This window comes from Pongo pygmaeus, chromosome X, assembly GCF_028885625.2.
Source record: "Pongo pygmaeus isolate AG05252 chromosome X, NHGRI_mPonPyg2-v2.0_pri, whole genome shotgun sequence".
Lineage (NCBI taxonomy): Eukaryota > Metazoa > Chordata > Mammalia > Primates > Hominidae > Pongo > Pongo pygmaeus.
Window position 1 is genome coordinate 33,268,971 of NC_072396.2, and position 26,645 is coordinate 33,295,615.

At 37.1% G+C, this 26,645-nt stretch overlaps 1 protein-coding gene across 4 annotated transcripts in view; it reads right to left on the minus strand.

Moving 5' to 3' along the window:
• DMD (dystrophin) overlaps nucleotides 1-26,645 on the minus strand; it is a 2,105,574-nt gene that overhangs the window by 1,521,575 nt on the left and 557,354 nt on the right. For all 4 annotated transcript variants that reach the window (XM_054470954.2, XM_063660502.1, XM_054470953.2 and 1 more), the window contains exons 10-11: nucleotides 11,972-12,160; nucleotides 11,140-11,321 (exon numbers count right to left, since the gene is read on the minus strand). In XM_054470954.2, coding sequence (XP_054326929.1) covers nucleotides 11,140-11,321; nucleotides 11,972-12,160 — 371 coding nt within the window. The remainder of the gene's footprint in view (nucleotides 1-11,139; nucleotides 11,322-11,971; nucleotides 12,161-26,645) is intronic.

Below are 26,645 nucleotides of genomic sequence, written 5' to 3' on the forward strand. Positions count from 1 at the left end.
CCACGTTTTGCCTCTGCATTGCCCTAGGAGAAGTTCTCTGTGAGGGTTCTGCCCTAGGAGCAGGCTTCTGCCTGGAAACCCAGGCTTTCCCATACATCCTCTAAAATCTAGATGGAGGTTCCCAAGCCTCCACTCTTGCACTGTGTGCACCTGCAGGCTTACGGCTCGTACCCGCTGGAGCTGTGGCCCAAGCTGTACTTGGGCCGCTCTGAGCCACAGCTGGAGCTAGAGTGGCTAGGATGCTGGGGGGCAGGGGGGTGGTTAGGGGCGGGGGTGCAGTGTCTGAGATTGAACAGGGCAGCTGGGGCCCTGGGCCTGGCCCAGGAAACCATTCTGTCCTCTTAGGCCTCGGGATCTATAATTGGAGGGGCTGCCTTTTAGATCTCTGAAATACCTTCCAGGCCTTTTTCCCCAATGTCTTGGCTACCAGCACTTGCCTTCTTTTTAGTTAGGCAAATTTTTCTAGCAAGTGGTTGCTCAGCAGCCTTCTTGAGTTCTCCTGAAAATGGGCTTTTATTTTCTACCACATATCCATGTTGCAAATTTTCAAAACCTTTATGGTCTGCTTTCCTTTTAAATATACATGTATACCTATGTAAAAAACCTGCACGTTCTGCACATGTATCTCAGAACTTAAAGTACAATAAAAATAAAATAAAATAATAAATATTCCATCTTATTTCTTTGCTCCTGCATCAGAGTGTAGGTTGTTAGAAGTGGCCACACCACGTCTTGAACACTTCGCTGCTTAGAAATTCATTCCATCAGACACACCAGGTCATCACTCTCAAGTTCAAACTTCCACAGATCTCTAGGACATGGACACAATACAGCCAACTTCTTTGCTAAGGGATAACAAACATGTCATTTACTCCAGTTGCCAATAAGTTCATTCTTTCCATCTGAGACCTCGTCAGCTTGGACTTCACTGTCCATATCAGTATCAGCATTTTGGTAACAATCATTTAACCAGTCTCTAAGACATTCCAAATTTTCCCTCATCTGTCTTCTTCTGAGCCCTCCAAACTCATCCAACTTCTGTCTGTTACCCAATTTCAAAGCAGCTTCTACATTTTCAAGTATCTTGACAGCAATGCCCCACTTCTTCGTAACAATTTTCTGTATTAGGCCACTCTCGCACTGCTATCAAGAAATACCTGAGACTGAGTAATTTATAAAGCAAAGAGGCTTCATTGGCTCACAGTTCTGCAGGCTGTACAGGAAATATGATGCTGGCATCTGCTTAGCTTCTGTGGAGGCCTCAGGAAACTTACAATTATGGCAGAAGGTGAAGGAGGAGCAGGTACATCACATGACCAGAGCAGGAGCAAGAGTGAGAGGGAGGGTGCCACACTTTTAAACAACCAGATCTTGCAAGAATTTACTCACTATTGCAAGGACAGTATCAACCAATTACGAAAAATTTGCCCCCATGATCCAATCAGCTCCCACTAGGCCCTACCTCCAACATTGCAGATTACTACAATTCAACGTGAGATTTGAGCAGGCACACATGTCCAAACTATATCAACTCAAGAACCTAAGAAATCTACCTGGTGCTCTATTCTACTGTGGCTAAGCTGGCACCCCACCCAAAAGATAAAGTCCTTCCCACTCTTCTCTCCCCTTTCCACAAACAGAGGTGTCTCTCCTCATGGCCACCACTACTATTGAACCAAAGAGAGTACTGTCTGAGGTCCAATGTTCACTCAAGGACCAAGGCCACTTTGGTCAACCTGTGGTGAATGCTGTCAGTCCTGAGTCTCTCCCTTCAGGGCAGTAAGAAAATGGAATCCAGGAGCCAAACTCTGGAATCAGGGACCCTGGGAGCCCACTTGATGCTCTGCCCCACTGTGGTCAAACTGGAACTCAAGCTGCAAGCCAAAGTCCCCTTTACTCTCACCTCTCCTTTCCTTAAGCAGAAGGATTCTCTCCCTCTAGCCACCACAGCTGGGAATGTACTGGGTCACACCTGAAACCATCACAGCTCTGAGTCTTACCCAATACCCACAGCAAGTACTGCCTGGCTACAACTGCTGATTATTCAGCAGGGCCCCAGGTCTCTTTGGCCAGCATGTCATGAATTCTGCCAGGACTGGGTCCTTCTCTTCAAGGTGACAGGCTCTCTTCTGGCTCGGGGTGTGTTTAGAAATGTCATCTGTGAGCTAGGGCCTGGAATGGGGACCTCAAGACTCTGCCCGGTGCCCTATCCTATTGTATGTCTGAGCTGGTATCCAAGTAGCAAGACAAAGTTCTCTTTATTGTCTCCTCTCTTCTTCATAAGCGGAAGGAAGGAGTCTCTCTTGGAGCTGTGAGCTGTGCTGCCTGGGGTTGGGGGAAGGGAAGCACAAGCAGTCCCTTAGCTGCTCCAGCCAATGTCTCACTAGGTTGTATGTATCCCAAGTCCACTGACTCTGAGCCCAGCACAGCACCAGGATTTGCAAAGGAAATGCAGTCCTTGTAGCCCAGACTACCTTTGAAGTTTATTTAGAACCACAGAGCACTCTAATCCATGATGACAAGGCTTGCTGGAACTCAGGTTCCAACCACTGGGATGGATGATTCTTCTCTGTCTAGGGTTCATCTAAATGATCCCTCTGTGGGATTTGGCCGAGTTCTGTTCTTTGTTGGTTTCCACTGTGACAGGGCAGCACTGATTTTCAATGCAAAGTCCTATAATCACTGCAATCTCCCTTCCCCAACCACATAGATTCTCTCTTCATGCCATGTGACTGCTGCCATGGATGGGGGAGAGCTGGTATACGTGACAGAATTTGCCTCTTCTGTGCCTCTTTCAGTGATACAACCCAAAAACCGGGTACTACAATCATGCACCTAATTTTTCACTCTTATGAAGGTGCTTTTCTAGTGTGGACTGTTGTTCAATTTGATGTTACTGCAACGGGGATAATTACTGAAGGCTTCTATTTGGCGATTTTTCTCCACCTCCTCCACAATAAACTTCGAGACTCACTTTCCCTCAAATATATGGTGACCATATAAAATGACTAGATATTTTTAAAATATATGGTATATCATTAAATATAGGAATCAGAAATTGTGATATATTATAGTCCAAGAAATGGCAAACTTGCATTAATATAGAAAAGCAACATTCATTTAAAAGAAAAGCTTGAGTAGCGCATGTACAAACATATGCACGTAGTTTTTTGTTGTTGTTGCATGGCAATAATGAATGGTCCATAGGAAGCATATTAGTATTTTTCAACTCCCAAGATTTATAACGTTTATCAAAGTTCAATGAGTGGCCTGTGAAATATAACCTTTAAAGCCAGAATCCAAACAGAACCAATTACCACCTCAAACGTGTAAGACTTTAGCTGTCACTGTTTTCACTATCTCATCACCTTTACCACAAGTACATCCATCGCTATTGTCTCTAGTTCCCATGCTAAATTTCTGAATGTGTACCCTCAGCATCTGTGAAGGTGTAGAAACCCTACTGGCCTAGTTTACCTACTTGCCTCAGTAACTAGATGCTTTCCTCCAAATTCTGGTATTCCTTACTAGACTCAGCTGCAAAGCCTGACACTGGATGGTGTCACTGTGTGTTTAAATCTTAGGCACTAATATAGAAGTTTCCATAGGAGAATGAAGTGAGGCAAGGGTCTGACCAAATTATACAGTTTTTTTCCCCCTAAAACTAATGTGTTTGTTCTCCTTTTTACAGCACCTTCTTTCCCACCACGAAGTATGCTGACATCTTGGACTTGGAAAGAAGCCAAGGAGAGCATGTCATGTATATTTTTCAAAAATTCCCACTAATGGCCATAGTTATTATATTGCACCCTGCAACCTGGTTTTGGAGGTCAAACTTTAAATTACAACCTCACAGTAAATATTTCAGAAAGAACCTAATATAAAATTCCCCAGCAAACAACTAGAAATGAATGAAAATGTTCCAGTTTTTCACAAAATTAAACATGCACTAACATTTATTTTCCTACTTAGTGGAAGGTAAGAAATAGTATTGTTTTTATAGTGAATTCTATGAGAGAATCGAAAATGTGTCATTGTTTTCAAATCCTGATCTATTTTTGTCCTTCATCCATATAGCTGAACAGTTTAATTATTAATATTTTTCAACTATCCGAGGCAAGATTAAAGTTAAAATGCAAACACATTTATTTTCATTTTGAAAACATAAATTCAGTTTAGTAACAATAACATAAAGTACCTGCGTGGCTGGATGCAAAAAGTCCGTGGCCGGGCGCAGTGGCTCACGCCTGTAATCCCAGCACTTTGGGAGGCCAAGGGGGGCAGATCACGAGGTCAGGATATCGAGACCATCCTGAATAACATGGTGAAACCCCGTCTCTACTAAAAATACAAAAAAATTAGCTGGGCGTGGTGGCGGGCACCTTTAGTCCCAGCTACTCGGGAGGCTGAGGCAGGAGCATGGCGTGAACCCGGGGGGCGGAGCTTGCAGTGAGCCGAGATCGCACCACTGCACTCCAGCCTGGGAGACAGCAAGACTCTGTCTCAAAAAAAAAAAAAAAAAGAAAAAGATTCTTGTGGCAAATACATTATGGCAACCCTCAAATCAATCTTCCTGATTAAATGCTTTTAAAGAAACTAAAGAAACTTGCAGATGTCATCAGGAGACAAGGACAAATATTAATATATCACGTTTGGAAGACTGTTTAAATTATCTCTAGTAAGAATAGGTAACGTTGACACACTGTAAGTATATTCATTTATATGGCAATAGAAGCTCAATCTCAACTTCAATAATTTTGCCACTACATAGAATCTGGCACAGTGCCTGGCACATACTAGACACTCAATAAATATTTCTTGAATGTATAAGTAGTATAACTTAATTATGAACAAGACATAGTTTTGATATTTCTGACTGGGAATTTTTGTACTAATGTTAAAATGTCAACTTCTATTAAATCTGCTCTCTGAGTTAGTCTATTAATTTAATTTGAATTCTTCCAACCCCTGGCTGTTACCCAGTACCAAAGTCACTTCCACGTTTTCGGGTATCTTTATAGCAGCACCCCACTCTCTGTGGTACCAATGTACTGTACTGGTCTGTTCTCACGCTGTTAATTAAAGACATAAAAGAGACTGGGTAATTTATAAAGAAAAGGAGTTTAATTGACTCACAGTTCGGCGTAGCTGGGGAGGCCTCAGAAAAAATCATGATGTAAGGGGAAGCAAACATGTCCTTCTTCACATGGCAGCAGGAAGAAGGGCCAAGCGAAAGGGGAAAAGCCCCTTATAAAACCATCAGATCTTCTTGTGAGAACTCACTCGCTATCATGAGAACAGCATGAGGGTTACACTCCCACGATTCAATTACCTTCCATCAGGTCCCTCCCACAACACATGGGGATTATGAGAACTACAATTCAAGATGAGCTAAACCATATCAGCATTATTTATCTTTGTGAGAAAGCACTGTTTTTGAAGATACTGCTCTCTCATTTCCGTGAATTCCAGAAATTTAGCTTTCCTGTAATTTAAACTGTGAGTCACATGCATTATATTATCAGTACAAGAGACGTCCACATTTAGCTGCATTATCGCATTTTTAATTATTTACAGAAAAAGTATTATGACCATAATCCATTTGCAACCTAACCAAATGTCACGTTATCATCTATAAATAATTCCTACTTCTTCTTAGCCCAATAGCTAATTATCAATACTCATCAACACTCATATATTGTCTCTGTTATATATTATTGCACCAGAATATTGCTATTTCTTAATCACCCATGGGGTATGATATCAACATATGAGGACTGAATGAAATATCAGCACCATTTTTAGAGCTCCTGAGAAAGTAATTAAAATATTTGGCCCACTTCACTTGATAGAAAAATAGGAACAGAAGATATCTAAGTAGAGGTTTACAAAGAAGTTTAGATTTCTACTCTGTCTTAATTTCAGTTAGATCAGTGCTTCTCAAACTTAAACTGATCAGGGATCACCTGGGATATTGCTAAATTGCACAATTCTGATTCTGTATATATCAGAATGAGAGCTGAGAGTCTGCATTTTTAACAAGTTCTCAGGTGACGCTGATGCTACTGGTCCTACACCACCTTGATCTGCAAGTTACTATTGCTTTAACATTATTGGAAGAAGTAAAAAAAGAAAAATCAATGAACTTACCAAACTGTGAAATAAAATCACAGTTAGGAGTTTGAGATTGTGCACCTCCAAAGTATTTACTGCAACGAATTCAATTCCAAGATTGGAAATACCTGAATAACTTAATTTAGTTGTTCATCTATTCATTCATATATTCACATGTGCAAACTTCTATTCACTACACTTGGGAGAAAATAACCCACTCATTTGTTTAGCACCTCCTTTTCTCTATCCACTCTCACATATGCCATCTTATTTCCAGAGTCAAATAGACATTTGTGGGGAAAAAAAAGAGATGAGCCATATTTGTCAGATGTATTTTTCTGTCCAGTCAAAGCATTGATGGTTATTCACAATTATTTTCCATGTTATGGCTTGTGTTTCTACTCAGATAATATTCATATCTCTCCTCCTGCTGATATAAACCAAAAAACACAACTTCACTTGGCCTCCTGACTTTCTTTCATTTTTTTCCCTTACCGTCACAAAAGTTTTAGTTTCTGCCTGCATGTCTTAACTACGATTATCAGAAAAGTTGACGGAACTTGCTGTGCTTAACTTTGAGTCCTTGTAAAAATGTCAGTAAATGTTTTTTGCTCTCTGCAGGTTGCATTTTTCAATCAAATTAATTAGTTTATTCATAGAGAAGAAAATCTTCTGTTTTCCCTATGCCAGTTGTCTTCTTGCACTTCCACAGTTGGAAGTTGTGTGTTTTTCTTCCTTCTTCCTTACCTCCCACCATCCCAAGTGTATTCCACAGCATTAAAAAAAAAAAATCATTTGGCTTACTCTTCTTAAGGGGTTCTAACAAAACGACATCAATATTCTCTTCTTTTAATCATTATAATTATGAAAGCAATGGCACTTAGTTTTCTCATTTAAATCTTATAAACATTGGTAAAGTTTTGTAGTTGACCAGTATCAGCATGTGCCAAACTCGTTTGTGACTGGAGATGTGTTAATAAACTTCTTTATTGTATTAGCTTTTACCTCATCATAAATTTATGTCCATGAAAGCACCAGAATTGGAGAGAAAATACAATAACAAGGAAAGAATCAAATGAGAGTGTGGTTATGAAGGAGAAAGAAAGGAGGAAGAATCTGTATGGTTATTTTTCCTGATTTTCTTTACATTTTATAATAATTTTGCATTCACAAACTTTTTATACCCTATCTCACCTAGTATCTTTTAGAGGTATGTCAGCCTCATGAAACTACTGCTGTTTTACAAAACTATAAAGTAGAGAACATAAACGAAAAGTATATTGCCCCAGTTCACATAAATAAGTGTTTGAGAAAGCAAGCCCTTATTCCTTAGGCAAACTGGAGAGGATTTTATGTAAGGCAGAAATCAGGGCACGATATTATCTTTGTATTTTCAATATTTCTTGTTTTGTATAATTGTTGATGGTTTATGGGATAAATATTATTTCCTAGATGCAACTTGTATAATAGTAACTGTGGGCACAAATCAAAGATGTCTATTTCCAAAGGAAAAAGCATTTTTACTGTCAAAAGGAAAAAAAAGGAACTAAAACTAAACAGAGAAGTGGTTTTTAAAATAACTAATTAGCTAAGATAGTAGAGTATACTTTTATCACAACTACCAGCTGGTGTAAGACACTACTGTGTCTTAACTGGCCAACTTCACTGGCCTAAAAACTGTCCTCTCTTCCTCCAGTGGCCTTACTGATAGGTTTTCTTGACCTGTCTCTCACCTACATAAAATCTGACGGCTTTCTCTTGCACTTAGTCTAGAATTCAAAGCCCTTATTCAAAGCCCTGACTGACACTGCAATATGTAATCAGTCTCCTACCTATATTTCAACCCCATCTCAGACCTCAGCCATCTAACTTACCACCCTGCAACTCTCCAGTCCCCCTGGCCTTTTGGTTCCTCAGCAAGCCAAACTGTCCCTATTTTAGGGCCTTTGCATTAGCTGTTCCGACTCCGTGAACTACACTTCCTTGTGATCTGCAAATAGTGGTACCGTCTTGTCATTCAAATCTCAAACTAAATGGTACCAACCTTCTAAGTCTTACCTGGATCACAAAGTCTAAAGTAGCCCCCTCAACCATTCTCTATCACATTACCTTTTAATCTCTTCAAAAACTATATTCCTCTCTGGTATTTTTCTTGTGTTCTTTTTTTTTCTTGGCTGCCAGCATCTCCAGAATATGTTTCATGAGATCTGGGGCCAGACCTTGTATGATCATTATTGAGTCTCCAGTGCCATTAATTGTTTTTGATAACGTATTCCATTAATATTTGTTCATATAAAGAGAGAGATATATGTGTATTATTTATATATATATATATATATATCTCACAATGACTATATATCAAATATAATTTGACTGTTGTTGTTAGGTTGGAACAAAAGTAATTACAGTTTTTCCCATTACTTTCAATGGAAAAAAACATGATTACTTTTGCAGCAACCTAATAGTAAATATGTTGGTAGATAGGATTTATAATTGCTAAGTGTAAATGTTCATAGATTTTAGTGATAAGCTTATCTGTATTTACAAGAGGTTTTTAACTTTTGTTATATCAACTTAGAAATTATAGCATAGCTTTGGATATACTTAACATGCCTAGACAAATGTTAATTATCATTTCTCTAATCGCTAAACCAAGGCTTAGGCAGGAAATAATGGCTTCCGTCTGGATCTATCCAAACCCTGTCTTAGGTAGAGAGAGAAAAGAAGTATCGACGAATCCATTTTTGTTTACTAGTAATCTTCTACTCTGAAGTAATCATATATTTAGAAAAAAAATAAGTAATGCTCCAAGTAGAAGCTAATCATTGATATGACCATGACAATGGAAACTGAACAGGTTATAATTTATTTGAAGCATTAAGTAAAACCTAGATTAGTTTCTTAAAAATACTGACAATACCCTCTTTTCATAATCACGTTTTCTGTTTCCTTTCACAGTCTTTCAAAAATCAGGTTCAGCAAAGTTTACATAATGGCTTATCTCATTAGAATTTAATAGGTTTTATGCATGAACACATACAAAGTTAGTGAAAGTGGCAAGGAAGACTGTTATTTATAAACTCTCATATTATTTCTGAATTTGTGTTGCTCAAATAATGCTTTGTACATTCATTTTTAAGGCATTTTCCAGAAAAGACTGTGATAGAAGTGGTTACGTGTATGTGTCTCATTTTAAAAAACTCTGTAAGATGTTTTAGCAAAAGCTATACCAGCTAGAAGGCTGTCTTTGCCTTCTTGATAATTATTCTAAAAGCTGTAACACGTACCAAAGCTCTTGAATCTTCCCTAAGGACAAACTAATTTTTTATGTCAATCTCAGCTAGGTGGTAATACTGCCATTTTAGCATTTCCATTCTCTAGTGGGATGGGGATGAGGAAATTGCACGCACACATGTCTATGTGTCTGTCATCCTTCACTTAATGGCAGATATCCCTTGAAAGGGGGATTTTTTGAATGAACATCTTTTCAAATGTTAGAATCACAGATAAAAGACATTTTTTTATGTTTCAGATGAGCAAAGAAAAAGTTGCCATTTTAATTCCAGGAGGAATTCGTATTTTCTTGCAACTCAATTTCACACAGCAATTAATTAACTGATTAGTATGAATAATTAATGCCATATTGTTAGTCTTATTGAAAATGGGGAGTGTAAGAACAATGAGAGCATTTAGCCTCCAGGAGAGGATGGAAAAATAGAGAGCACAAAGGAGAAGACACTGGTGGCTATTATGGCAGGGACAGTAAAAAGAGGAGGTTGGATTTTCAAAACTTTCTAATTTTGTTTGAGGTTGCTTTAAGTTCCACAGATCACTGCAAATAGAAGTTCTAACCTGAAGAATGTTGGCATATGACCACAGTAGGCAGCTTATATCTTAATATCGATAACAGATGGAGTAAATTAGTGGACCTGGTAAACACTGGGGGTGGGCAGTCGCCATAGTTATGATATGATTATTGTACCTCTCACATCTAGGGGTGGTGACAATCACCACCATAATCACAGCAGGCGAATAATATCAATATGCATAGACTAGTATCTCCTGGCTTGGAATACATATATAGTTATGAAACCTCTATCTTATATGTACCTTATTTATTCTTTCAAAAGGCCTGAGCTTAAAAATGTTTTTTCCCCTCCCTAATTTCACACTGTACATTAGTACTGGAAGACCAATCCTTCTAGCATATCTAATGAGTTTCCTTGGTCCTATTTTTAAAGCTTTTAATCTTCATAAATAATAGTTAAATAAATGTAAGGCATTTGGACAATTTTTTTTAACTTAATATATTCAAATCCACAGTTGGCATTTCATTTCTTTTCATTTAAAAATAAATCTATCTTGTCTTGATAGGCTTTACATGAATATACACACCTAACAATATAAATCAAAGCAACATATCCAGAATGATGAGATCTGCTTGTTACACCTTTGTAAGAAATATATCATTTTTCAGAAATGTCTCAAAACCTCTTTTTTATTAAGTCAATATATATTCTTAAGATAATTCATAGCCATACTATATTTGAATAAGAATTTCCCAAAATGTTTGAATAATGTTTTTCAAGAGAATTTCCATATATAGATGAGTAACTCTTTAATATTTTCAAGGGCTTTTTCTTCAGAAGTGAAGTTTCCTGTCAACTGTGGCTAACAGGTGATTTTATGTACATAATCTCCTGTGCATGCTTCTGTGCCTTTTAAAGTTACATTTTAATTTTTGGAGGAAAACCTAGAAAATAATAACTATGACAGAATTTTGACAACTCTTAAAACATAGTTCTGTAGATAACAGTGCATCTATCTAACATCTGCTCTCTTAGTTATAAAAGTGAAAACCAAAATGTTATTTCCATGAAAATCCAACCACACTGTCCCTTGAAAGAAAGCTGTGTGACTTGGGAACAAACCGAGAATCGTAACTTAACCATCAAACCACATCAAAATAATCACAAGCTTCCAAAACTTGCTAGTTTTCTTAATTAACAACAAATAAGGACTTACTTGCTTTGTTTTTCCATGCTAGCTACCCTGAGGCATTCCCATCTTGAATTTAGGAGAGTCATCTGCTCTTGTACTTCAGTTTCTTCATCTTCTGATAATTTCCCTGTTCCAATCAGCTTACTTCCCAATTGTAGAATATTACCAACCTGGCCCTGATGGGCTGTCAAATCCATCATGTACCCCTGACAAAGAAGGAAGTTAACAATTGTAATTAGAACTCTAGGTAAATCGGTGTGGTTTTGAGTTTTATTTGTTTGCAGTTTTAAACTTGTGGCCCATTTAGATTTATATTCCCAGTAAAAGGAATTTAATTTGTATTTGCAGAATCCCAAAACCACTTTTAATATGAATTAAGGAAAATTATCTTAAGTCAAGTTCTTCAGAAGCAGGCCCTGAGATAAGGATTTCAGTGCAAGTGATTTATTAAGGAAGAGCTCCCAGGAAGTTCCGCAAGGGAGTTGAAGATGGAGGAAAAAGGACAAGGAAGGGAAAGAAGCCAAAGAATGTATCATCTCAGGAAAAGTCTCCAACTGGGAGAAGTTAAAAGCCCAATACCATACATCGACTGAGCAATGTAAGTAATGCCTCAGCACTGCCTTGACACAAGAGAAAGGAGTTGGGCTTTCATATTCTTGTTGGCCAATCAGATAGAAATGCCTTCAATGGTTGCTCTCCAAAAGAGAACTTCAAAATCTGACTGTTGGAATCCCAAGCGCATCATAATAACTAAATTTCCAAAATACAAGGATGTAAGAGAGTAATTGAGGAAAAAGGATGACTTGCCATTATAACAAGTCATATGTTTCATTTTGAAATTGATGTTTTAGTTTACCTCATGAGTATGAAACTGTTCTTTCACCACTTCCACATCATTAGAAATCTCTCCTTGTGCTTGCAATGTGTCCTCAGCAGAAAGAAGCCATGATAATACTTCTTCTAAAGCTGTTTGGTAACGGTCCAGGTTTACTTCACTCTCCATCAATGAACTGCCAAATGTCTTGTCTTCAGGAGCTTCCAAATGCTGCACAATAAAATAAATTGGGTGTTACACAATTAATGTCTTTGCAGACTGTTCCAGTACATTAAATGATAAATCGAGTGAAATCTTTAAAATGCTAGGACTGTCCACCTGCATTATCAGACACAGGAACAGCAGATACAGACAACAGTGAGCTTTCATTTTAACTTCCTCATGCATACATCAATTTTCAAATAGCAGTCAAAATCCACACCAAATTAATATTGTATTAAAGCTCTTCTAGATTACTGGAAGGAGTAAATTAGTATATTACCTCATGTTGCTTTTTAAATGCTATAAATATTGATCTGTAGGAACTTTCCTCAATTCTTTTTTATAATAACTTACATATACATTATCAGAATTATATTTACATACCTTTGCAATGGCATTAAAGGAAATATCTCTTCCTGAGAGGCCCTAGGTAATGAAATATTTCCAAATGTTTATAGACCAGTAAAGGTATCAGTAAGAAAACAAGGAGGTAGGGGAAAGGAAGGCAAAATTTAGAAAGAAGAAAAATACCTCACCCACCCATCTAAAATTTCTAACAGCATAATGACTTCTATGACTTAGCCTTTATTTCCAGAAGGCCACGATTTAAATAGTAAGACATTATCTTAGGAGAAGTAAAATATGAAGTATGCTTTACCCAATTTAATTAGCAGGATATTAAGTGAGAGTGCAAATGGTTGTCTTGGAATTTCTGTCTGTACCCTAAAGCCAAGAGCAAAGTGTACAAAGCATCCATAATTCTAAAGAGAAGATCCAGGGTACCTGTTAAAAAAATTGCTAAGAAGTGATCACAAAATTGGTCTCACAACCCTTAATCCACTATCTAGCTTAAAGGTGTGTAAGAGCAAGCAAGGAGGTCGATTAGAAAAATCTGGTGAGGAAGGCTTCCTCTGGAGAGGCTGGAGTGCTCTGCGTGGCTCTAACTTCTCCCCATCTGAAGCCAAGTAATAGAGACAGGGTAGTTTACACAACCTCTAAACCTGGCCATATGTTTGCAGAGATTTGCATGCTATGGGAACCATACTCTCAAGTGATAGGAGAGGCTTCTTGGGATAACCTACATGTCTGCTGCTTTAAGCTAAAGGCATTTATCAAGGGCAAAAATTTGAGTAAACTAGTAAGTTTGCAGGAGGTTTTGCTTTGGGAGGAGTATACTCCTTGTAGGTCGCTGGGCTTCAAAAATCCTGAGAACATGCTAACGAGGGATTTTGCTGAGGTCAAGGACATAGGCATACTATTTATGGAGGTGAGCAGAACAAACAAATATTGGAGAAATATTTGTAGAGTAATCTTCTGCATTCCACAAATATTGCAAGCAAGCACGGAGCCCCCTAACAAACAGGGTTTTGTAAAGGAACCAAAAAGCAGTATAGAACAACAGAAGCAGTTTGGGGGATTTCATAATCTCACCTAGAGAAAACTCAACATTTGGTGACTTTCCCCTGGTGTGTATGCGCTGCATTTCCTGTCCTTCTCAGTTCTGGGACTTAACTCACTAAGCTGCCAGCACCAACTTACTTGTGCTCTTCTGATAAATGCTCTAATTTTGAAACTTCAATATTTTAAATTTCCCCAACTGTTAAGTCCTTCGAGATGACAAGGCATAGTGGCAGTTATTGCTATGACATTTTCGTCAAATGATGCACTCTTTTTCCAGTTTATATAGAAGTGGCAGAGAGAGGCCATCCTGGTAAGTCAAAATCACCTAACATCATCTCAACAAGGGTAAGTGCTCTGAAAGGGCTATTTGCATGGGACCCTTGTCTAAGAGTAAGGCAATTTCTGAAGGTCTTAGAGGTTAGAACAAGTTCCATGGTGTATGTCTTCTGTCTCTAAATACTATTAATAATAACTATCAAAGTCAGCATGAAGGGGGAAATGACATAAAGGCAGCCTGAGAGATGTGCACAGGTGGAACCAGCTTCACGTCTCTGCAACCCGAGCAGTTGCACAGGGCCCTGAGCGCTGAAGAAACACATGCCTCTCTATTATCTGCTGATACTATCCTGAAATTCTTAATAATTTTATTTTTGAATGTGTGTTTTAGAAGTGAGGTCCAATGGGCAATGAAGGATGCACATGAGCAGAGGAGATAGGTGGTATAATATGTGTATCTCTCCTATTTGCATATAGCATTTTCAATGCCCTAGAAGCACAGAAGTCTGGTAAGCTCACAGTAAGTTAAGTAAGATTCAAAGAATATGGCATAAGAGTGTTATGTCTATAACTGAGTAAACAAGGTTGCTGGCAGCCCTGGGAGATAATGCTTCCTATCTGAACCAGACCCTGCTTCAAATGCAGAAAGAAGGCAATTCTTTCAAGAAAATACAAACGACCAAGAAACCCTACCATATCCTCTCCTACTCCTGTTATGTTCCTATATGAACCAACCACTTATGCTGAAATTGATGACATAGAAAGAAAGGGAATCTTCTGACTTTGGGAAAGTTACTTAGCCCTGTATAAGCCTTAGTTTCTGCTTATGTAAAATGGGAACAATAATACCTCCATAATAAGATCGTGGTAAGAATTAAAGAGTGCATAATGCACTTCACAGAGTGACCTTGTATAAGAACTAAATAAAGTATGTTATGGCTGAAATTATTATCAAATTCCTGTGTATATATAAGCAGTGTTTTGAAGCATAAATTGCCCCAAGGTTACCTTCTTAAGTCACTGTTCGGGTTTCAGGAGATGGAAAATTATTGTCGAAAATACGCCCCCAAATATATGTAAGAGCAAACTTTATTTAACTCTTTTTGAAATCTGAACCTCAACCTAGCTCGTATTTAAGAGTTCTTAAAAATCATTAACAATCTTGAGTTCAAATAATCTTCTCCAAACGAAGCACTGTAAACAACACTAGTACTGAAGTAACACAATATTTTACACTGTGCAATTTGAATCAAAATATTAAACACTTTATGATTTATTGATATTTACACAGGATTGAATTCTGGAAGAAAATATGAAAAGGTGTATCCTTATACTCAAGGACATGACATCTAGTACTCAAATTCTGAACCTAAATATTTTGTCTGAGGATGTGCATAAAACAAAAACATTTCAAAGACAGCCTTCTTAAAGCTAAATTCAAACTGAATAAGCTACGCAAAATTTTATATTTATATCCATCAATACAACTATATATATATAGAATTATAATCAAAGTTTTAATTTAAGACCTGAGTAATTATTTGTCTAGATAGACTATTGTTTTTCAAATTGTAAGTCATAATCCATTCATGGTTCATAAAATCATGTTAGTGGGTTATGACTACGAATATTTTAAAATTAAACAAAAATATTAGTCTGTGTCACTTATATAATACTAATAATTATTGTCTCAATTTTTGTTTCAGATGTGCATACGGATTTATTTAGATATGTATATGTATATATGTTCTAAGGTGAGATTAAACTTTTTTCTGCAGTTTGTAAAACAAAATTGGAAATGGCTCTAGAATTTCAGACTAAGCAAACTGATGAAAAAAGGAATTTGCTTGCATTCTACATTTGTATATTTTCCATAGAGACCTTGGAATAAAAGACATTTTAAAATAAAACCATGTTTAATCTGAGAATTTGGAAATAAAGATAAAGAGGTTTATGCTTTGTTTCAGCACCCCAAAATATGTTTTTATCATCACAGAATTTTACATTGCACCTAAGATGGAGATCAGTTCATACATGACATGGCATCAAATGAAGAGATTTTCTAGGAAACTTGATTTTTGTTGTTTATATATCTATTCATAAGAAACATAAACCCCAATCGTTTCATGAATGAAGATGCCAGTATCATCAACTGGAACTAATTATTTTTCTTATGCTTCAATCCTATTTTATCTTTATCACAGTAGTTTATGTTTCTCTTCAGTACATTGGGCAAATAATGATCATGATGAGAGCCATAACAATGAATGAATGAAACGATTCTTTTTTTTTTTTTTTTCAAAATTGAGTACACTCAAATATGTTCAACGTTATCCACAGACTTCAGAGGCTTAATTACTGCCAGTTAGATTGAGGAAGTATTAGATATTGTCACCTATGTTCCTTGAAGACATTGCTCATTAAAAAAAGGTGGAAGAGGCCGTGCGCGGTGGCTCACACCTGTAATCCCAGCACTTCGGAAGGCCGAGGCGGGCGGATCACGAGGTCAGGAGATCGAGACCATCTTGGCTAACACGGTGAAATCCCGTCTCTACTAAAAATACAAAAAATTAGACGGGCACGGTGGCAGGCGCCTGTAGTCCCAGCTACTCGGGAGGCTGAGTCAGGAGGAAAATGGCGTGAACCCGGGAGGCGGAGCTTGCAGTGAGCCGAGAAAGCGCCACTGCAGTCCGGCATGGGCGAAAGAGCAAGACTCCGTCTCTTAAAAAAAAAAAAAAAAAAAAAAAAAAAAAAAAAGGTGGAAGAGTGGAAAGGAGAAAGGTAAAAAAATGACAGATGATAAATGACTGTTTTAGTCCGGCAATGTCTAGAAAAATCTCTAGACACTCATTTCTGGAGACAATTTCTAGTCATACTTTCTAGTCGTAGAATTTCTCTGACTAGAAATTGTTCTAATAAAGTATACAGCAATAGCCTTCATACTCCTCAATATATAAATATATTTTAAAATCCAGTTTACTATCTGTCTGATCTTGGGTATTTAACCTCTCTGCAACTCAGTTACCCCATCTATAAAACAAGAAAAATAAAAATATACGTACATAAGGTTGCTGGAAAGATTAGACGAGATAGTGCACATAAAATGCTAAGCACATTCTAGGTCCCAAGAAATGCCCTGCAATGCCTGTGTTTGGGGGCCAATGTTCACTGAAATGGTAAATGATTTTTATGAGGAAACAGTTGAATGAGCTCTGTGTGTTTCTGGAAGCATGATTTGGGCAATTCAATCTGAGATAAGTAATCAAGTGGCTACATGTAGGTAGTGAAACCAGCAGTCCAGCAAACCGCAAAGTCCTTAGAAAAAATAGCTGTGACACTATGAGAGGGCACAGTCTATCACTGAGCAGTTTTATATCACTGATAAAATGGATTTATTTTTGCAATTTATCTAAATTCAGCCTTAAAATGTGATATGAGTTTTAACCTGGATCAAAAACAGTTTTATTGTTCTTCAATGCATAAATGCTTCAAGAACATTTGAACATTTTATCATTCTTAGTTCATTTAAATGTATCATACTTCTTTTTTATGGAGTCTAAGTCAATGCATGGATAGTGAATTTTTTGGTGTATTCTATAATCTTTTTACCCCTCAGTAAAAGATTATTTCCGAGATAAAGGATTACAGAGGGATAACCAAGCGGTTCTTTCACTAAATAACAGAAGAGCAGCTCTGAACAACCAGGATTAGTACCTGGAAATATTCTTGCCACATTTCCGCTGTGTTTTCTCACAGATATAACACGTAAACCAGGGTACTATTCAAAGCATAAAAGTGATTACTGAAGTGATTTATGAGAAATTAATCCATCATGCAACACTGTACATGACATTCAATCTAATGACACTATTAAATAGGTAATTTTTAATATTGATAGGGCCTGAAATTCAGTTCAAAGTTAAGCCCTAATGAGGATTTAGGAAAAATCATGGCCTACTGTTAGGGCAACAATAAACAAATACAACTACTACTGGATATATAATAGCAATAACAACAGCTGCCATTATTTATTGAGTACTCAGTGTCAGTCAATTTGCTAATCACTTAATACGCATTATATCATTTTTCACTACAACAGATCAGGGTGACAGAGATTAGTAGGATGAGGAAATGGAAACAGAAAAATTAGGTGACTTGCCAAAGGTCACAAAGGTAACTGGTGGTTCTGGGACTTAAAACCAGGTTGTTTGGATTCAAAAACACGTCTTTATCACAATATGATCAATCTCTTTTAATGAAGAAAATGAATTAAGAGTCTAAGCAACAGCACTTTTACAAAATATCCTAATATAACTTTTTTTTCTGTTTTTTTGAGATGGAGTTTTGTTCTTCCTGCCCAGGCTGGAGTGCAATGGTGGGATCTTGGCTCACTGCAGCCTCCGCCTTCTGGGTTTAAGCCATTCTCCTGCCTCAGCCTCTCGAGTAGCTGGGATTACAGGCACACGCGACCACACCCGGCTAATTTTTAAATTTTTAATAGAGACACGGTTTCAACACGTTGGCCAGGCTGGTCTCAAACTCCTGACCTCAGGTGATCCGCCCACCTCGGCCTCCCAAAGTACTGGGATTACAGGTGTGAGCCACGGTATCTGGCCCTCATATAAATTCTTCAAAATAAGTCTAAGTGTATTTTTCCTTAATTTCCACAAATTCAATCAATGGTTTGGAAGCTACTAGGAAAACACCTCGTCTTCATTTAGTTGCTGAGTAGGAAATCAAATGTCAAGTCTAAATAATGCATGCAAGTAACAGACACTGATATCACACAGAGGAAGATACCAGAACACCGGAAAGACAGCAATAGGATACAGCCCACAGGGTAGTACAAAGCCGGTAAGTCCTCCGTTATCCATGATGTCGTTATTTCACACTGCATGTCTCTATCAAAACATCTCGTGTACCCCATAAATATATACACCTACTATGTAGCCATAGAAATTTAAAAAATAATTTTAACAGTTTTTTCCACAGTTTCAAAACCAATCTTTTAATATTCAAAAATATCTAAGTACTTTTAATATCAAAATGAAATCTATATTTTATTTGCTTTTTATGTTGTGATTGGTTCAGAGATTTAATTAAAATGAAATGGTTCCCTGATATAAAATACAATTTAAAAAATACAATACTTGCTCTGATATTTAAGATATAAACCCATCTCCCAAATTTATATTTTTATTCCTTAATCAGAGAGCCAGACTTCTTTTTAAATCTTTCTTTTGAGTCATACACCGGGTTCTAGCCATAGTAATTCTCTCAGATGTAAGACGGGCTTCAGTCCTGCCAATATGAGTAGTGTCATATGGAAAGCTCATTGATTCCCAGCAATTTTAGTTATGTATATTGCTAACAGACTGCATAGGGAATGGCTGAGTAACATTCAGCAAATCCAATTTTCCTATAAGTGGGTTTTGTAATGTATTTCAGATTTGGAAGAAAGGAACTGTCATTCCCAGAAAAAGTTTGCTTTTCTCTTCACTTGGTGTTGATCACAATGCAATATGGCATATGTGGTATGGCAGTGTGATGATTCCTAGTCTCATTTCCTTTCTTCCTGTAACTTTAAATCAGAAAAATTGTATAGATTTATTTTATCTTGATTTCAACTATCTCTCATCATTTCTCTTAGAAAAGATTGGAGAACAGCAATCTGAACGGCATCTGAGTTTGTAGATTTCTCAGGTAGGTAACTAAGAGGGATACAGTGGTATGGCTGTCATCAATACTGATGTAACATTCAGTGGTATAAATGGGGGTGTTCAGATCACTGGGGGCAATAGATTAAAAGAAATATAATGATAGGATGTAAATGTTTTTTAATTTTTTGTTATTCTTATACTTTAAGTTTTAGGGTACATGTGCACAATGTGCAGGTTAGTTACATATGTATACATATGCCATGCTGGTGTGCTGCACCCATTAACTCGTCACTTAGCATTAGGTATATCTCCTACAGCTAACTCTCCCCCCTCCCCCCACCCCAAAACAGTCCCCAGAGTGTGATGTTCCGCTTCCTGTGTCCATGTTTTTTAAAAACACACATACATAAACAGAAAAAGAAGTCTAAAGAAGCTGAGCAAAAAATAAAGCTAACAAATTCTTTCTCAAGGAAGGCATGTGTCAAGTCCACTATTTGAACTCTGCACCTTCTGTTAATCCTATGATTTGCCTTTGATGTTAAATGTCAGCAAATTTAACATTCTTCACTATTGCAGAACCACTCACAGAAATGCTACACTGTGCCTAGGATGCTCTGTTTAAGAAGACAAAAATGGGTACCATATGTACACATACGTGGGTATTTTAGTTTTTAGAAATCTCATTCTATAGCCTGTTAAACAAAAGGTTCTAGAGCCCAAAACATTAATCTTTCTTTTTTTATACTTTAAGTTCTAAGGTAGACGTGCACAACGTGCAGGTTTGTTACATATGTATACATGTGCCATGATGGTGTGCTGCACCCATTAACTCGTCATTTAGCATTAGGTATATCTCCCAATGCTATCCCTCCCCCCTCCCCCCACCCCATGACGGCCCCAGTGTGTGATGTTCCCCTACCTGTGTCCAAGTGTTCTCATTGTTCAATTCCCACCTATGACTGAGAACATGTGGTGTTTGGTTTCTCGTCATTGTGATAGTTTGCTGAGAATGACGGTTTCCAGCTTCATCCATGTCTCTACAAAGGACATGAACTCATCATTTTTTACGGCTGCATAGTATTCCATGGTGTATATGTGCCACATTTTCTTAATCCAGTCTATCACTGATGGACATTTGGGTTGGTTCCAAATCTTTGCTATTGTGAATAGTGCCATAATAAACATACGTGTGCATATGTCTTTATAGCAGCATGATTTTTAGTCCTTTGGGTATATACCCAGTAATGGGATGGCTGGGTCAAATGGTATTTCTAGTTCTAGATCCCTGAGGAATCGCCACACTGACTTCCACAATGGTTGAATTAGTTTACAGTCCCACCAACAGTGTAAAAGTGTTCCTATTTCTCCACATCCTCTCCAGCACCTGTTGTTTCCTGACTTTTGAATGATTGCCATTCTAACTGGTGTGAGATGGTATCTTATTCTGGTTTTCATTTGCATTTCTCTGATAGCCAGTGATGATGAGCATTTTTTCATGTGTCTTTTGGCTGCATAAATGTCTTCTTTTGAGAAGTGTCTGTTCATATTTTTCGCCCACTTTTTGATGAGGTTGTTTTTTTCTTGTAAATTTGCTTGAGTTTTTTGTAGATTCTGGTTATTAGCCCTTTGTCAGATGAGTAGATTGCAAAAATTTTCTCCCATTTTGTAGGTTGCCTGTTCACTCCGATGGTGGTTTCTTTTGCTGTGCAGAAGCTCTTTAGTTTCATTAGATCCCATTCGTCAATTTTGGCTTTTATTGCCATTGCTTTTGGTGTTTTAGACATGAAGTCCTTGCCCATAACTATGTCCTGAATGGTATTGCCTAGGTTTTCTTCTAGGATTTTTATGGTTTTAGGTCTAACATTTAAGTCTTTGATCCATCTTGAATTAATTTTTATATAAGGTGTAAGGAAGGGATCCAGTTTCAGCTTTCTGCATATGGCTAGCCAGTTTTCCCAGCACCATTTATTAAATAGGGAATCCTTTCCCCGTTTCTTGTTTTTGTCAGGTTTGTCAAAGATCAGATGGTTTTAGACGTGTGGTATTATTTCTGAGGGCTCTGTTCTGTTCCATTGGTCTGTGTCTCTGTTTTGGTACCAGTACCATGCTGTTTTGGTTACTGTAGCCTTGTAGTATAGTTTGAAGTCAGGTAGCGTGATGCCTCCAGCTTTCTTCTTTTGGCTTAGGGTTGACTTGACGATGTGGGCTCTTTTTTGGTTCCATATGAACTTTAAAGTAGTTTTTTCCAATTCTGTGAAGAAAGTCATTGGTAGCTTGATGGGGATAGCATTGAATCTATCAATTACCTTAGGCAGTATGGCCATTTTCACGATATTGATTCTTCCTACCCATGAGCATGGAATGTTCTTCCATTTGTTTGTATCCTCTTTTATTTCCTTGAGCAGTGGTTTGTAGTTCTCCTTGAAGAGATCCTTCACATCCCTTGTAAGTTGGATTCCTAAGTCCTTTATTCTCTTTGAAGCAATTGTGAATGGGAGTTCACTCATGATTTGGCTCTCTGTGTGTCTGTTGATGTATAAGAATGCTTGTGATTTTTGCAACTTGATTTTGTATCCTGAGACTTTGCTGAAGTTGCTTATCAGCTTAAGGAGATTTTGGGCTGAGACAATGGGGTTTTCTAGATATACTATCATGTCGTCTGCAAACAGGGACAATTTGACTTCCTCTTTTCCTAATTGAATACCCTTTATTCCTTTCTCCTGCCTGATTGCCCTGGCTGGAACTGCCAACACTATGTTGAATAGGAGTGGTGAGAAAGGGCATCCCTGTCTTGTGCCAGTTTACAAAGGGAATGCTTCCAGTTTTTGCCCATTCCATACGATAGTGGCTGTGGGTTTGTCAGAAATAGCTCTTATTATTTTGAGATATGTCCCATCAATACCTAATTTATTGAGAGTTTTTAGCATGAAGGGTTGTTGAATTTTGTCAAAGGCCTTTTCTGCATCTATTGAGATAATCATGTGGTTTTTGTCTTTGGTTCTGTTTATATGCTGGATTACGTTTATTGATTTGCATATGTTGAATCAGCCTTGCATCCCAGGGATGAAGCCCACTTGATCATGGTGGATAAGCTTTTTGACGTGCTGCTGGATTCGGTTTTCCAGTATTTTATTGAGGATTTTTGCATCGATGTTCATCAGGGATATTGGTCTAAAATTCTCTTTTTATTGTTGTGTCTCTTCCAGGCTTTGGTATCACGATGCTGCGGGCCTCATAAAATGAGTTAGGGAGGATTCCCTCTTTTTCTATTGATTCAAATAGTTTCAGAAAGAATGGTACCAGCTCTTCCTTGTACTTCTGGTAGAATTCGGCTGTGAATCCTTCTGGTCCTGGAGTTTTTTTGGTTGGTAGGCTATTAATTATTACCTCAATTTCAGAGCCTGTTATTGGTCTATTCAGGGATTCAACTTCCTGGTTTAGTCTTGGGAGGGTATCTGTGTGGAGCAATTTATCCATTCCTTCTAGATTTTCTAGTTTATTTGCGTAGAGGTGTTTATAGTATTCTCTGATGGTAGTCTGTATTTCTGTGGGATCGGTGATGATATCCCCTTTATCATTTTTTATTGCATCTATTTGATTCTTCTCTTTTCTTCTTTATTAGTCTTGCTAGCAGTCTATCAGTTTTGTTTATCTTAACCAGCTCCTGGATTCATTGATTTTTTGAAGGGCTTTTTGTGTCTCTATCTCCTTCAGTTCTGCTCTGATCTTAGTTATTTCTTGCCTTCTGCTAGCTTTTGAATGTGTTTGCTCTTGCTTCTCTATTTCTTTTAATTGTGATGTTAGGGTGTCAGTTTTAGATCTTTCCTGCTTTCTCTTGTGGGCATTTAGAGCTATAATTTTCCCTCTACACACTGCTTTAAATGTGTCCCACAGATTCTGGTATGTTGTGTCTTTGTTCTCATTGGTTTCAAAGAACATCTTTATTTCTGCCTTCATTTCGTTATGTACCCAGTAGTCATTCAGGAGCAGGTTGTTCAGTTTCCATGTAGTTGAGTGGCTTTCAGTGAGTTTCTAAATCCTGACTTCTAGTTTGATTGCACTGTGGCCTGAGAGACAGTTTGTTATAATTTCTGTACTTTTACATTTGCTGAGGGGTGCTTTACTTCCAACTATGTGGTCAGTTTTGGAATAAGTGTGATGTGGTACTGAGAAGAATGTATATTCTGTTGATTTGGGGTGGAGAGTTCTGTAGATATCTATTAGGTCTGCTTGGTGCAGAGCTGAGTTCAATTCCTGGGGGTATCCTTGTTAATTTTCTGTCTCCTTGATCTGTCTAATGTTGACAGTGGGGTGTTAAAGTCTCTCATTATTATTGCGTGGGAATATAAGTCTCTTTGTAGGTCTCTAAGGACTTGCTTTATGAATCTGGGTGCTCCTGTATTGGGTGCATATATATTTAGGATAGTTAGTTCTTCTTGTTGAATTGATCCCTTTACCATTATGTAATGGCCTTCTTTGTCTCTTTTGATCTTCGTTGGTTTAAAGTCTGTGTTATCAGAGACTAGGATTGCAACCCCTGCCTTTTTTTGAAAAACATTAATCTTAATTCCTACATAAAAAAAAAATGGCCCTGGAAAAGATTGCTCATCCTCCAATATGTATCTTTCTTCACCTTTTATGTAGTATTACAAAGTTTAGGGGACAATTTGGCTATCTCGAAATGTAACTACAGTTCCCACTTTCCCTTGCAGTTAGATGTGGCATGTAACCAAGTATTGGCCAGTTGGAGATAATGCATGCAACTTCATCATTAAGACGTAAAAGGGCATAGCTATGCTCTCTTCTTTCTCCTCCCTCCCGAAGGTCGTGATAGACACATGAATCTGGTGAGCTATCCTTGACCGTGACTACGAAGACAGTGTCCCAGGGGATGACCGAAAAACTAGGCAAAAGGACTATGGATCCCTGAATGAGCAGAGCCTTCCTACAAGGCCTCCATCACTCCCATCTACAACACATTTAAGAGAAATAACTCTGAAAGAGAAACTCATTTTTTAGTTCATCCATCCTTGTGTTTTTGTTAGTGCCACAAAACCTACAACCATCTAATACACTGATACACTCTAATTTTCTAGCAGCTGAGATTTTACTATAAAACTGTATCTGTAAAAGCTTATATGTGATTTTGAAATAAACTTTCTACTACAAAATCAGATGTCTCTCTAATCCTATACTCTCTCTCTAAAACATACTCTCAATGAAGGTTCCAGTCATTTTGCTTCATCATTTTTTAAGTCACATACCTTTAGATATTACGCTAACCTTTACATTGTAGGAAGGCAGGGACTCTGACCCTGTGCCTAACAGCACAGCACACAGATAATAAATATTTACTAAATTGTTTGGGGTAATTTTAATTTCTTATTAAAGGTCATTTGTTCTTCCAATTTCAGGTTTTATATAAAATATGTTTTAACCAATCAATACCTTGAAAATGGAGTAATATGGCATAAAATATTCATAATTTTAAATATGTCTTCCAAATATTCCTATTCATATTTCATATATGTGTGTATACATATATATATTCACATACATATATAGTATACAAACTTATATATGTGTGTGTGTGTTTTCTTCCTCTAATTTCTCTTATTATACCATTTATATCTTTGGGTATACATTTACTTTCTAACTTATTTTATATTTTGTTACTTTATTTTTTCCTGCACTTCACCTGAGAATTTGTGTCTTGGCTATTATAATCCACACAATAGAACCTTTCTCATAAAATCAAGAAGGAAGAAAAAGAAATAAGCATTGTTACGGCAAATTCTCCTAAACCAATGGAAGGTCAGAGAGAAAATAATAGAAGATTTAGAGAAATGTACATAGAACAATTTAATAACCCAATATAAAAGATTTCTTTTTAAAAGCAAGTTTATAATAAAATTTTGATAAGCATCAATAAAAAAACTTTCTCAGAAATTTATTAGATGGCACGTGAAAGACGTCCAGCCTAGTGATTTCTTTGTTCTTATTGTTTCATGTAATTCTTAAAAACACCCTAAAAGGGGGACCTATTTCCAAGATGAGGATGAGGAAATCGAAGTCACATCTATGAGTTGTGGGAGGGAAAATGGGATCCCCAGTAAACCAACTGACATTCCTTGGCTGACAGAGATTCATCAAGTCCAGAGAAGAAGGATGAACATAATAACTCTCTACTGTTTGGGGGATGTTTCAATAATTTTAAAAGTCAGTATTTGGTTGGAATTCATATGAGTTGGTAACTGAAATGAGATTTTGTAAAAGTACTAAATTTAATTTAATATAGGATAGTTACAAAATGTCTCAGAAGACCAAATAAATTCTTAATGTTATTTTCCTTAATCCTAAGTTTAACAATTGTATTAATTTTCAAATAGGCCTTATGCAAAAACACCAAGTCTTATTTATTTTAATCAGTCATTTATAAATAGGAAAACAATGATTCACTGGATACTTTTAAAATGCAAAATAATTCAGAAGTGAACTGTTTTAGACAAGTGGTTTTTACTTACCAAAAAAATCAAAACAAAATGCATATATCTCGTGAAAACTTATTATTTCAAATGGACATATACTGCCACTTAAATAGTATTCCTCTAGAATGACCGTAGTCCGTAGAGTTTGTAATTGCATATACAAATTAATTGTGAGCTATGAAGAGAACCTAAACGTATATATTCCCATGTAGCCGGTTTAGGAATTTTGCTTTTTTTCCTCATCATTTATAATATTCTTAGCTATGTACTCATTTATTCCACAAGTCTATATGTAAAGAAATTAGAAGTTCGCACAAGAGATTTCCCCAAAATATAGAAACTTATCTACACTTACACTGATCCTAGCTTATTCACTTCATTTTTCATTGAAAATCTTATTCTTCCTATTATATGATCCAAGACCCCTTAACTTAAACTTTTTTCTGTAAAGGGCTACATAATAGGTATCTTCAATTTTGCAGCCCACTAAAGGCCAGATGCCCCCACTCAGTTCCATCACTACAAATTGTAGCCCCGAAGCAGCTGGAGACAATACATAAGTGAATAAACATGGATGTGTTCCAATAAAATTTTATTTACAAAAAACAGTTAGCAAGTCTATTTTCACCCTCAGGCCATAGATTGCTATCTCCTGATAATCAAATTGCT